Source organism: Barbus barbus (genome assembly GCF_936440315.1).
Source record: "Barbus barbus genome assembly, chromosome: 21".
Classification (NCBI taxonomy): Eukaryota; Metazoa; Chordata; class Actinopteri; order Cypriniformes; family Cyprinidae; genus Barbus; species Barbus barbus.
The window spans coordinates 17718889-17733047 of record NC_136749.1 but is presented as its reverse complement, the minus strand read 5'-3'; the positions used below and the strand labels follow the sequence as shown (position 1 = coordinate 17733047).

Here is a 14159-nt window from a genome sequence, read left to right as displayed (position 1 = left end):
GGGGGGGGGGGGGGGGGGGGTTCCATCATAACAATGCTTAATTTATGTATTGACACCATCAAAATATCAAGTTCATAAATTGCGCGTCTTTGTGTAGTCTTTATAAACTTAATTACAACTTACATTATGTTTATGCTTATTAAGCCACTGATGAGTTTGAGATGCTCATTCATGCCTGTTCTGAGTTTTATTGAGTGCACAAAAGTGGAAACAAGGTGGAATTCCCTAGTAAAATAATGCACAACAAACCTGAGATATCTTTCCAGTTTGAGCCTTCAGTGTTAAACAAAATGTTCTTCAACAGGAAAGCCTGAGAAATAACACAAACAAAACATACAAATCATTAGGGCTCCACAACCAGGCAAAAGGAACAATATGACAACAAAGCTCATCTAAATACGTGCATATATCAGTTCCGATAGCAACTGCACCACAGTGTTACAGAAACAGAGTTTTAGAAAAGGGTAGGACATCCTGTGAATGCACAGATCGAGCAGCATTTGTGATGGATATGGAATGTCAGTGCAAGACAAGTGGCTGGAATACAAAAAAAATTACTTAAATCTGAACAGATTTTAAAACAGCAGGTATAAAACACTTGCCAACTTTGTAAGTGGTTACAAAGAACACTAAGCAACTGAGGATCACACACTAGCAGACTTTCAGGTATTTTCTGAAAACAAACTCACCCAGAAATATGCTAGGAGATGCATGACAAATGAAAACAATTCTAAAATGTTTAGAATGTTCTAAAATCATGTCAAAATACTAAAAACATTTGGATGTCCTTCCAACTAGACTGAATCCTTTGTCTGACAGGGGGAAAAATAAGATCAGAATCTGTGCCCATTAGACAATCTAAGATTTATGAAATTCGTCAACTCTGACTGCTCAGAATCTGCAGACTGATATAAAGACAGGTGACAAATTAAAGGAAAAACTTTTTTGTCTTGACAGAGTGTTGGGTGAAAAAGTGCCACCACAATAGCTACAATGAACCCTGGCTTTGATTTGATAAGTCTCTGGATCTCTCTAAATACCATTCTTATAAAGGTGTTTTGATAATGGTGGAGGAGGAAGCAAAGACGTTGGTCAAAAATTGTCCCCATAGGTGCACATCAAGGATGAGAACGATAAAGACAATTTAATAATTGTTCTAAATGTAAAAAAAATTGTATAGTACACACCACAATGATTATGATAATGGCACAGAAAAACAGTATTGTTGGAATCCCTTTCCCAATGAGTTTTTATTTTTTTAGCTGATGAATGATAAAAAAAAAAAAAACATCCAACATTAAATGCCAGTTTGTGCTTATAATAAACAGAATATTATCATGCTTTGGTTTGGACGCTAATATAGTTACCATACTTGATGAGCGTGCCTTCACAATGGCATACACTGTAGAAAAGTCCTACATCACAAGCGTTTTTGGAGAGAAATTTCATCCTCTCTTACACAGTACAGTCCACTGAATACACTGCATTTCTGTCCCTAACAGCTTTGTTTTCACTGCTGTCAAGAATTACCCATCAAATCAATCAATCAGTTACCCCATATGCTCTATGAATGGGACCACTGTCAATCCTGGAAGAGAATAGTCCCTTCAGGATTGGATAAAGGTAATCTTTTAGAAAAATTATGCTGGCATGGTTCCGGTTTTTCTGGATTTGCCTTTAATTAGTCACCAACCTGTATATTACATCACTGCCGTGCAGCTTTTATATTTTGGACTTTACAAAGGTGTGGATGTACGCATACTTCATTACTGACTAAAAATCATAACATATGGACAGAAAAATAAGGCGAATACCTGCACAGGTGCAATGACAGCACATGGTCCACCTTCAAACTGCTCCAATGCAGAGCGTTCAGCCTCACTGAACACAAAGCCTGTGGAAAGAAACACAGTGAACACAAACCACAGTCAATGTCAAAAGTCACAGTTTAGCAATTCATCACAATTTATAACTGGGCAAGCAGTCAGGGTGAAGTAACACGGTCTTGGCATTGGTCTTCTTTGCTGACCACTGCAGATTTTAAAATACAAGTAATGGATGTATATCCTTTAAACGGAGTTTCAACCTTGAAAATCTGAGTCAGCATTAGTAAGACTTCTTTTAACAACAATTAAAGCATCAAAAACTATCGAGACCGCTTACCTTGTGACCACCTTCGGAAGAGGGATGTAGGCACTCCTCCGCCACCGGGTCTGCCCCACACCAGATCCACTACTTCTTTATTAGTATCTGACATTTCTGTTCTTGATTTTCGTCAATTATTAACTCAAACCATGCATCGAGACCAATGGAGATCCTTGTGACAGCTAACCGCTGTAGTGCACGCGACGTGGCTAGTGAACTCGTCCTGGCCTGCTTTTGTATTCCGCTCAATCTTAAAGATTTGGCTTTGGTGAGCAGGTGGCACTGGCCACAGATGCGCTACTGATGCATAAACTGTCCCACGAGCGATGAGTGATCGAACGCTCGCGCCAAAAACGTTAGCTTTTGAACGTGCAGACTGAAACAACAGCACACCACAACAGCTCTATTAATCTACAGGTGCGCTTTGTGTCTGAAATGAATGTTATCTCACGTCTTATGTTGTATTCAGTTCCTTAATTCGAGGTTTCTGTTCTGTCTGTTTAACTGGACAGGCCTGGTATGTCCTCACTGAAGTAACGTTAACTCACTCACCATACGGTCTGTGGCTTGTTGCGTTATTAAACGTCCAAAACAAACGTTAAGCTTGTTCCTCCGACAGCCCGTTTTAATAGTAGTCAACGACTGTCAACTCCGCTCGACAACATCCATTGAAATTCAATAAAAAATGCTCGCTGAGGTAACTGCAGAGTGCTCTAAGATCCATTCAGTTTATTTACTACGTGCCTCCACCTCAAGTTCGACTTTGTGAGAGATTGGTTCAAATCGAGAAGGTTCTGGTGACGTCGAACGAGGGAGAGGTCTGATTGGTTATTCCCCCCATCAATCATACGGCAACGTCGCGTGTTGTGCCCGCCTACAATACGGAGGCTGAGCTTGAATATAAAGAAAGCTTGGCTAAGCAATGTTATATAAGAAAGAGATTAGGCAGCCATAAATTCTTAAAATACCAATGAAGTAGGTGCGCCCACAGAGGCTATAGTGATGTCTTACCGATAATGTAACCTAACAAAGTGTACAGTGAATGGTCAGAAAATAATGAATTTTCTTCTGGATATATTACCACCTAAACATTGTAAATCGATGAACACTGCATATTTGCGCTGCACCATGCACTAAAGTACCTTTGGGTAACAAGGATATATATTATATAATTCATTAAACATTTATTTTTTGCCGTTTTTGTTTATTTACATGTATAGTCACTTATTTTCACTACAAATAATTCAATGAATAAAAATGTACAACTTTGCAACATATCTTGCACTGAGAAATGCACTGAGAAGAGAAGCGGTTACATGCGTTTCAACGACAGACGCACAAAAATAAATAAATAAATAAATAAAATCCTTGGAGACTTTTATTTTGTGAAAGATGTGACTTAACAGGAAGTCAATCTATCTGATTCACGTTGTAGCCCATGCTTACTTTCTCGTTGGCAAGTGAACGCACCTCTAGTGGAGAAGTATTTTCCCCTTTATAAAAAGTGACAATAAATTCACTGATTTTATCAAAGAACAATGGGCGGACAAGCAAAAGCTAAAAAGAAAAACAAAGCTAAACAAAAAGACACTAAACCAACTGGAGGTATGTCAGTTTTCAGAATCTATAACGTTAAGGTCTCTGCACACTGAGTCCGAAATTTTCGCATGCGTTTTTTTGCATTCGCAATCTTAAAAATTCGTCACGCACAGAGACCTTGCACACTGAGTCCGATGCGTTTTAATTAATCCGTTGCGAAAAAATTCGCAAAACTATACAAAATGTCTTTAAGTAGTGAGGATGATTTTGTTGTCCTCTCTCTTTTTAAAAAAAGAAAAATGAAATATTGGGTCCATCCAATCCTTAGATTGCGCAGAGAGGAAGGTTCCACCTCCGTATCAAAGAGCTGCGGGATTATCTCGAGAGATTCAAAGTTTATTTCAGGATGTCAATGCCTCAGTTTGACACTTTGCTAGCGATACTGAATCCACATAATAAAAAGACCACCAATTCCCGTGAACCAATTTATCCTGAACAGAGACTGTCTGAGGTATGGACACACACACACACACACACACACACACACACACCGAACTGTGGCATCGGAAAGGTGCGCGCCAGGCATAAAAAAATAGGCTACAGCAGTTCTTTATATTCTGTATTCCGCAATTTGTTTGTCATAAAGTGCGCTGTGCTGCAAGACGAAGTGTATTAATTTGTCTGACACTATTTTGGATTTTGGCTTTCGCTTGTACGGTGGCTCTGAATTGTCAAAACACCTTATCAAAGTATCTCAAAATGCTTTATACGGATGCGAATAACGCAAAAAATCGAACCCGATCCGAATTTTTTTTTGACGGACGAAAATTTCGGAGGCAGTGTGCAAACGTGATTGACAAAACGTGAGGTCGTATTTATTTTTCAACGTGCGAAAATTTCGGACGAAAAATTCGGACTCAGTGTGCAATGGCCTTTAGTGTTAAACTATCAGGTCATATTGCGTTTATTTCACAAAAAGAATGGTTTAAAACGTTTTTAAAAATGCCACAAAATGAAGCCTGTTTCTAGACTGCACAGTAGTAGTCACTAGTGTTTGCTTTGACAGTAACGGTTTAATGTAAACATGACATTTAATATCTATGTGATCTGAATCTGATTAATGCTATGAAGAGTTTATTGAAGAATGGTTGTCAAACTTGTCATAGCTGTCCTTAACCTAGACTTATTCACATTAAACAGATTTTGTAGCTAAATCTTGTGCAGGAAAGTTTGCTTTTGTGAGTGGTTTGTGAAAATCTGTTCTTGATGGTCAGGTGCCTTGATGTCACCACAGGAGAGAATGAAAGCCAAGATGCAGGAGAGAGCCAAAAAGAAAACAGCTGAAAAATACACAATTGATCAACTGATTGAAAAGGTAACATATTTCCTATAGTGACATCTTAAAGACATGAAATATTAGCTCTGGTTTCAGACTGTACTATTGCACCTCTCTTTCTTTCTCAGACTGAAGAGTGTATAGACAACTTTGACTTTGACATGGCCAGGCTGTACTGTCAGCGAGCGCTGGATATTGAACCCACTAACCTGACCCTCCTGGACACGATGGGGAACATCTGCACTGAACTAGGAGATGTAGAGAAAGCTAAACAGATATCCTTTACACATACTGTACTACCACAGTAAAATGGTATTTGATGTAGAAATCACTTGAATGTACTTTATCTTGTACTGTGACTGTCCTCATGAAGCTTTAGTCTTGTTTTTCCTTTTGTTGAAGAGAGTATGATTTTATTTGAGTGTTGCGGTCCTTAACAGTGGTGTACGTGTATCTGAAGGCTGTGGAGCTCAGTCCAGAGGAGGGCCACAGTAAGTACATGTACCTGGGGCAGATTCACACAGGCATAGAGGCTGTACAGTACTTCAGTAAAGGAACTGAGGTCATGCTCAACGCCATGGAAAAACACGCCAATAAGGCAAGACACTGCCGATACAAGCATTTTAAATAGATTTTTAATTCACTTGATTATTTCTTTTACACATTTGTATACAATACCATTTAAATGTTTGGGATTTGGGATTTTTGAAAGAAATTTTATTCTGCAAGGAAAAACATTTGTTAAATTGAGACTTACATTGTTCCAAAAAAAAAAAAAAAAAGTCAAGTAAATTCTGTTCTTTTGAACTTTCTGTTCTTTAAAGAATTCTGAAAAATATGTATCATTGTTTTCACAAGACTATTAAGCAGTGCAATTGTTTTCAACAGTGATAATAATAAGAAATGTCACATTAGAATTATTTATGAAGAATCGTGTGACACAGTAGACTGAAGTAATGGCTCATGAATATTCAGCTTTGCCATTACAGGACTATATTACATTTTAAAAATACAAAATAGTTGTTTTAAAGTGTAAATATATGTTGCAAAATTAATGTTGTACTGTATTTTTGATCAAATTAATACAGCTTTGTTCAACATAAGAGACTTTTATCAAATCCTGTTTAAAAAAAATCTTACCAACCACAATCTTTTGAATGGTAGTCTACATGTTATTGGCAGATGCTTTCTTATCAGAGGAACGTGCAGATCCAGGTAAAATGTAACTGAGGCCAGAGATATTTTCACATAGTGAAGTTAAATCCAGGTTTATATGTAGGTCAATAAATATTCTGAGATTTCCATTTATACAAGTGCTTGTTTCAGTAACATTAGTTTTGTCTGTTGGTTTCAAAAACTAATTCAAAACCCTCTGAAATAAGATTAGCTTAAATTTAAGTCCAAATGGGCATATTGTTTAGGGTTTTTTTTTCTCCAAAATTCAGAATGCTGCCTATACAAACACTGATGAAGAATCAGAATCAGAATGAGCTTTATTGGCCAAGTATGTTTACACATACAAGGAATTTGTTGTAGTGACAGAAGCTCCACAGTGCAACCTGCTCTGAACCTGCTCTGATTAAACTGTGTGACAACTAGCCCCAGTGTACACTATGCTGTGGAATTTGCAATGACCTACAGTGAAGCAGGTTGCTAAGCTAATACTACAAGAGAATAGCTGAGGTTGAACCTCAACTGCTGGTCTGAAGTTGCACATAGTTCTAGTTTAGTAAATATAAAAGATACAAGTACTAAGATAAGTCAGTAAGTTGTAGCTAGAATAATCCACAACACTGTATGCTATGTGTACCATTGTAGCAGGTTAACGCAGTGAAATATGATGTGACCCAGTGAGAGATGAGAGAGACTATCTGAGACCAAAGTAAGAGATATCTGAGATAGGAAAGGAAAGGAATTGTCGTTTTGTTTAGAACGCTGAGAGCTTTGGCTAATGAATAATGGATGCATTCCATCATTGTGGTGCATTTTCCCAGTGGACAGCACTTTCTTTGCATTGATTACTAAGTTAGCTGCTGAATCAGAGTAATGCTTTCTGGAAGGCAGAGATTTAGCACTGACATAATAGCAGGAGGCGTTTAGTTATGCTGAGCTAGTCTCATAGTGTGCGCTGTTTGCGTCTGTCTACACAGGACAGGTAAATGGAAAAGACAGAAGGACAGATGTGTCTGGTTCCTGTAGGTAGAGAGTTATTGAAAACCAGCTGGTCACAGACATTGTTTACATCAAAGCAAGCTGTAATCAATTGCAATGACCACACAGGCCTTGCATACATTACTGTGTATTGAATTCAGATGCTATGAATAATGCTCTGAGCATTGTGGCAGCATAAAAGGTACATCCTCAGTGGTCTAAAATGACTTGTCATGAGGGATAGTTGTATTAGTTTGAACAAAGAGGAGTTAGCCGTAGGATTTATTTAGTGCTAAATATGCAGTTGAATCTTTCAGCACTAGAGGGCAATAAAACATAAGCAGAAAATAAGTCCTGTAGAGCAGTGGCCCTCAAACTTTTTGTCTTGAAGGGCTACCACTGTCCAACGCAGTATTCAAAGGCCCACCAGTTTTAGTTTTTAGCTTTTGTTTTTATTTATTTATTTACGAAAATTTGGAATGTTCACATAAGAAATAACCACAATTTATTTATTTATATATATATATATATATATAATTTCAAGAACTGTATGCTGAAAACATTTTTAAACAAAAATATTTTAATATTTTTTGCATGTTTTCATAATTTAAATTGAGTTAATTATTTTAGTATATTATAATATTAATACTGTTAATAACAATATATTCATTTAAATAATTCTTAAAGTCGTCCTGCAACCCCGAGGTCCCTGGAGAATCACTGCTAACAAATTTCATGTATCATAACTATCTACTAAACATCATGAATGTGTGTTAAAAATATTATTGTAATTAATAAAAAAATGAAAAACAATATTATGAGATTTATAAAATATTATGTTATTATAAATAGTATAATTTAACATAAAAATTATATTATAAAAATTAATGTTTGTGCTATGTGTGCTATGAAAGGTTAAAGAAACATAAAAGAAGTAAAGATAAAAGTCTTCTGAAGCTGTAAGAACAGGTGGCGTATTTATTTTGATAGTCTCGGTTTAGCAGTGAATAATGACTTAAATTTGGTCTGTTCATTACTCCCAGCTATCATGTTGGAATATAGTGCATGATATCTATGGTGATTTTTGGAATTTGAAAGCTACTAGGATGAACAATTAATTTTTAAATTCTACTTAAAAAAATAACATTAGACCGTTTTGGAATAACATAAGGTGAGCCATCAGTGAGTAATTATTATTATTATTATTTTATCTCAGTGTCACATGTGGTTCTGTGCCCTGATAGGCTAGTGCATTCGGAGCGGCTGCATTCCCATCTGAGTGTGCCGTCACAAAGAAGGACGTGTCTGTGGCCTTCTGTTCCATCGCTGAGATCTTCTTCACAGATCTCTGGTAAATATCTTTCTCTTTTACACAGATATATGCTGGCTCCTGCTCAACTTCTGCCCATCTTTGTTTGCACTGGCCTTTCTCACTCTTTTCATTTATTAACCTGTTTGGCTTTCTGTACCTGGTGAGAGATGCCACACACATACATATACATACATATATACACACACACACACACACACACACACACACATACACACAGAGACATGCACACCTGGGACGCTGCAGACTGGAGCCCATCTGCTCTGAGGCCTGCTGAAAAGATCTAATCACAGACTGGTTGATAGAGGGATATAAAGAGTGAGAGGGTTGGGAATTCAGGATTGGAGTAATGATATGGTAGGCGAGAGATGAAAAGTAGATTTGGATTGGAGATGCGCTTGCTGTTGATTGCCGAGGATCTTGGCATGACATGACTTCATTCAAACCCTGCGATTGAAATTCAAAGCATGAGTGAAAGGTCAGGTTTATTGACTAAGCAAGCACCATACCATTTTCATCGGTGTACATTATGAAGGTACCACAGCAGCCTCTAGCAAAGTACAGTACGTCTCTGTGCCTTTGCTCTTGATGTACTGTATGGTTGTACGTGTGTATCAGGGTTGTTGTTGTGGTAGATGTTTGCTGCAGGCGATAACTGGAAAATCAAGAGCAGGAAAGAGTGTGTGTGCTAACAAATAACATTTTCTTCACTAGTGTTGATGCCCTTGGGTGCTGTGGAAACTCTTGTTTAGTTCAATTGTTGGTCAAACTTATAATTTTTTGGTGTAGACATTGTACCCATACAGAGTGAAAACACACAGTGTGTGTTACTTTAAAACAGTTCCAAAAATGCATTTAATTCTAATACATATTTGATGCGTCCTATTTTGGTGTCCGCATTAAATTAAAAAGCATATTAAATGCAAGTAAAGTGTCTACTTTAATGTTTCAGATAACTTTTGTAAAAATATTCAAAATATGGGTAAAATAATGTTCCATAATCATTCAGTGTAACAGGTATATATGTATGTAAAAATGAAACAACATACTTAATCTGACATGTACTTATTAAAATATAAAAAAGAAAGTAATTACACTTTTTTTTTTTATATATATATTTTAAATTATTAAAAACTTCTTGCTGACAAATAAGTAAAACCTAGTGGTTTGAAGAATACTGGCAAAGATTGGTACAGATTTAAAAATGCAATTGATTAGTTTTGAGGGGCTGCAATGTGATTACCCATAAAAAGAGTCTTTTAATGTCATCTAATGATTTTTGTTCTAAATATGCCTATTTTTTGGTATTATATGAACACTGTAAAAAAAAAAAGGTGAGCCCACTTAAAAAGTTTAAAGCAACCAGCTTCAGCAGATTTTTGTGTTTTCTCAATTTATTTCTTAGGAAATTTCTGGGTTTTCTCAACTTTTTGTTGTATAAACTTAAAACAAGAAGTTGACAAAACTCTGCTGAAGCTGGTTGTCTTAAACTTTTTAAGTGTGCTCAACTTTGTTTTTACAGTGAACTATTCTTACACTGAATGACATTGAATTACTGGGTGTCTTTTGTATATCATGGTTAAAAATGTATGATTGTCATTATTTTTGCTCAGAAAACTTTTATTGTTTCTTTGACCCATACATAATATTCATCTATATACAGTATATCTATATATGTACAAGCAAAAAGTTTTATGTGTGGTTTCAAGTGGTTCTAAATATTTATTCTAAATTTAGAATTTCAAACTTATTTATCAGGTTTTTATGGTTAAATACACACACATCTTACTCACCACCTTTACCACTTTCCCTACTTCCATTTTGGGGTAGGAGATATACCACGATAGACACGCTGCTCATCGAACGCAGGAGTATTGAAGTAAGTTATTTTTGCCACTTTATATGCCCGGAACAGTTAAATACACACACAAAATGGCCATCTTTGCAAGTATCCTCGTACATAGTAATTTAGGTCTTAAGTGAAAGTAAACAGCTGAGAAAGAGAACGTGTAACAGGATATTGGATCCGGGCAGCTCTAATGGTGCTTTTCCATTGCGTGATACGACTCGGCTTGGCTTGGTTTGCGTTTCCACTGCAGTTTAGTACAGCTTTAGAGTGGGAGGGATTATACACATGTCGCGGCCAATATCTGAGCGACCTCCTGAATACTTTTTCATTCTGCGTTGCCCCACCAAGCTCTCGCTGGATCCGCTCCTCGGCTATCAACGAGAGGAACATCTGTGCTTCCTCAACAGACCACGAGACAGCCATTTTTTTTGGTTGTTAAAAAAAGGTGCGTTCGTTCCAAAAAAAATTTATAAAAATTGCATTAGATCCTTTGCTGGTTGTGCTGATTTAAATATAGTGGGTCTGGTGTCTCGTGTCGCAAGTTCAATGATGCAGGTAGTGACGATTCTCTCCAGCCAATCAGTGATCAGCAGGGTTTACACGTCACATTTTGGTAATGTTACCGCTTGCTTGGAACTTCAGCCGAGGTGGTACTGAAAAAAGTATCAGATACTGTACAAAGTGGAAAACCTCCAAAAGTGAGCCGTACCGAACCGTGCTGTACCATGCATTGGTAAAGCACCATAATATTCCTGTTGTTTGTCATTCATGTTAATCAAACAACAAATGAGAGAAAATCTCTCACTGCTCTTGACTAAATCACTGTAATAAGCTTTAATAAGAAATATATTTCATTTACACAGCGAGGAATATGCAGTGTTTTTATACATTTGATTACTTTATACAGTGTTTGTAGCATTTCTTACTTTTTGCTGCAGTTTTTGTTCTTTTGCTTGTAATTAGTTTATTATTGTTATTTATTCTGACTTTTTAGTTGTTTTGAGTGAGCTTGAGTTTTTTTTGTTTTTTTTTAATTTAGGCTAGTATTAGCTTTTGTGATACTGACATTGGTGACAAGAATTATGAAATTTCTATGCTTCCTACTTCCTCATCTCATCCTACTTCTTATTATATACTGGTTCCTATAACCTCTCATTCATTCTTGCTTTCTCTTTTCTTATCCAACATGCTCTTAACCTGTATGATGACTTCTCTTCCTACCCTACTTCCCTTTCTTATCTTATACCACTTGATCTCATTCTACCCTGCTTCCTTTTATCCTATATTGCTTCTTCTCATCCTATATCTCACACTTTATATCATTACCTATTATCCAATATTATACCAATATCTCTTGTCTTTTCATTAAGATATTGATTGATCATAATTTATTTGCGAAAATATTTGCACATTTTTTTATGCAAAAATATTGTACTTACACATTAGTTTAATATCACTAACTAGTTTTTATGTGCTTTAATTAGCTTTAGAACTCTTTTTATTGTTTGACAGCATGGAGGAGGGCGCTGCTGACCGTTGCAAAGAGGCCATCGACAAAGCTTTGCAGTACAACGAGCACAACCCTGAAGCACTCCAGTTGATGGCCAGCTACCTTTTCAGCATTGAGAAAACTAAGGTACGGCAGGACAACTGCAGAGTGAATTATCCAGAATTCTCTCACTGGTTCACTGCAGCGTTCTGACCAGTGGGTCATTATGCAGTCATAATTAGTGTAGGTGGAGAACAGCTGAGAAAGCTGAGTCATGTATTTCTGAGGAGACACAGATAGAAATTGTGTGAGAGAACGAGTGACTAAGAAAGACAGGTTTTGGGCATGTACACTTGTTTTTGTATGAGGGATAGGCAACGATGGCAGATGAGAGAGTTAGGTCACAGTTAATGAATTACAAGCCATTAATAAAACAAGATTATTGAATATGACTCAGTGTGGGACAGATTTACTACTAGTGCCAACAAACCCGCTTTGATGCAGTCTTCTTTGAACCACTAGGGGGCAAGAAGACATAAGACCAGCACTTCTGAGTCGAGCTTGAGTCTGCAGCTTAAAGCTCTTGTAACATTGTATTTTCACTTTAGAAGACACTTCCATTTCCCTTCAGAGAGCTGACATCAAACCTCAACAATCATAAACTTGAGTCTCTTTGTGTCCTCTAACCTCAACCCTTTTTCAGGCTTGGACTTTTTCATCTAATCCTATGTCACTTCCTCTCATCCAGTGTTTCTCCCTCGTCATTTACCACGTTCTCTTATCCTATACTCTTATCTTATTCATGCTATTTTCTACTTCCTCTCATGCTTTACTATTTCCTCTAATTCAATACCATTTTCTCTCATCCTAAACCACTGCTTTCTCAACGTATTCTACATCCAATAATCCTTTACTTCATCCTGTTCTTCCTTCATCTCATGTATTGTTCCCTCTTGTTCCTTTTCGATTTCTCTTATCTTGCTCCATCTTATTCATGCTTTTTGCTACTTCCTCTCATCCTATACCACATATTATTCACTTGCAATTTCTTACTTATTTTCATCACATACAGTAGAACTTCATGACATGTTGTAAGGTCTCCTCTCCTCTCATCTTATATTACCTTCTCTCACTCCGACTTACTTCCTTTGTCCTATCACACTTCCTTTCAATGTATTCTATTTTCTCTTCTCCTTTACTACTTCCACGCCTCCTATCCTACTTTCTTTTGTCTTGTATTACTACCTGTTATCCTACTTTTTCATTTTCTTTCATGCTATACTAGGGGTGTGCGATATGACGATTTTTGATCGTGGACGATAAAAATGTCTCCACGATCTGCTTTTGAAGAAATATCGTAGTATCGCGCTACCGCGCACATTGTCAAATACAGTTCTGGCGCCGCCGTCTCTATGTACTGTACAACACCACATACAGCAGTAGAGTTACTCAGACAGGACACTGCACTTATTCGCGATCGCAAAAGTACATTGTTTGCATACAAGCCTTGCTGGTTAAATGTTTAATTCGCGCGCTGGTCTGACGTGCGCTTGTTCTGAGCGCATACACCTGAAGCACGCGCACTAAAACGCCTGTCTAACAGCGCCTGATTACTCAACTAAGTTATATTTTGCGCTAATACTGTCAAAACACACAAGGTTTACATACAGACTGAGTTGGTTATCTCTAAAATGAAAGTAAATAGTTAAGAGAGAAACGGATGCGTGCCTGTACTGTATATTAGATGCGTGCAGCTCTTAAAGGGACAGGACACTAAACATGCTGTCGACTGTCATTAAAGGGATAGTTCACCCTAAAATTGAATTTCTGTCATTATTTACTCAGTGGAAAACCAAACAGTTGCTGGTCTACATTGACTTTGATAGTAGGAAAGAAAAATCCTATGGAAGTCACTGAGGACCAGCAACTGTTTGGTTTTCCACCTTCTTCAAAATAGCATTTATAAATGTTCAGCAGAAGAAAGAAACTCATTCCGGTTTAAAACAACTTTTGAGTAAATGATGATATAAAAATACAACATTATGACAGAATTGACAGACAGATGACAGAATATTAATTTGTGGGGGAACTATTCATTTAACGTTAACAAAACAACAAAACACAAAGAGAAAAATCACTCACTATTCTTGACTGAAAAACTTTAATACAGTTGCTTTAGGAATCAGTCTATCTAGTGTTTTATTTTTATATTTGTTCATTCAATTTCATTGAATGCTCTGCTAAATACACCTATTGTACCTGGAAATAAAGCACTGTTTGTTTTATTTGTATATTATGTGTATTTGTAATGTGTATCTTT

The 14159-nt window shown here is 36.8% G+C and overlaps 2 protein-coding genes across 3 annotated transcripts in view; one reads left to right on the top strand and one right to left on the bottom strand.

Annotated features, from left to right (window-relative positions):
- Nucleotides 1–2916, bottom strand: part of LOC306887288 (ubiquitin carboxyl-terminal hydrolase MINDY-3) — a 43178-nt gene extending 40262 nt beyond the window's left edge. The window contains exons 1-3 of the mRNA XM_079444914.1: nucleotides 2164–2916; nucleotides 1815–1894; nucleotides 250–310 (exon numbers count right to left, since the gene is read on the bottom strand). Of these exons, the coding sequence (XP_079301040.1) occupies nucleotides 250–310; nucleotides 1815–1894; nucleotides 2164–2257 (235 nt within the window). The 5' untranslated portion in view covers nucleotides 2258–2916. The remainder of the gene's footprint in view (nucleotides 1–249; nucleotides 311–1814; nucleotides 1895–2163) is intronic.
- A 614-nt stretch (nucleotides 2917–3530) lies between these two features.
- LOC306886820 (uncharacterized protein) overlaps nucleotides 3531–14159 on the top strand; it is an 81267-nt gene continuing 70638 nt past the window's right edge. The window contains exons 1-6 of one of the 2 annotated variants that reach the window (XM_079444137.1): nucleotides 3531–3750; nucleotides 4959–5059; nucleotides 5149–5295; nucleotides 5469–5618; nucleotides 8416–8522; nucleotides 11863–11986. In XM_079444137.1, coding sequence (XP_079300263.1) covers nucleotides 3684–3750; nucleotides 4959–5059; nucleotides 5149–5295; nucleotides 5469–5618; nucleotides 8416–8522; nucleotides 11863–11986 — 696 coding nt within the window. In that variant the 5' untranslated portion in view covers nucleotides 3531–3683. Of the gene's footprint in view, nucleotides 3751–4017; nucleotides 4196–4958; nucleotides 5060–5148; nucleotides 5296–5468; nucleotides 5619–8415; nucleotides 8523–11862; nucleotides 11987–14159 lie in introns of those variants that run through there. The other variant, XM_079444138.1, reaches the window with a different exon arrangement.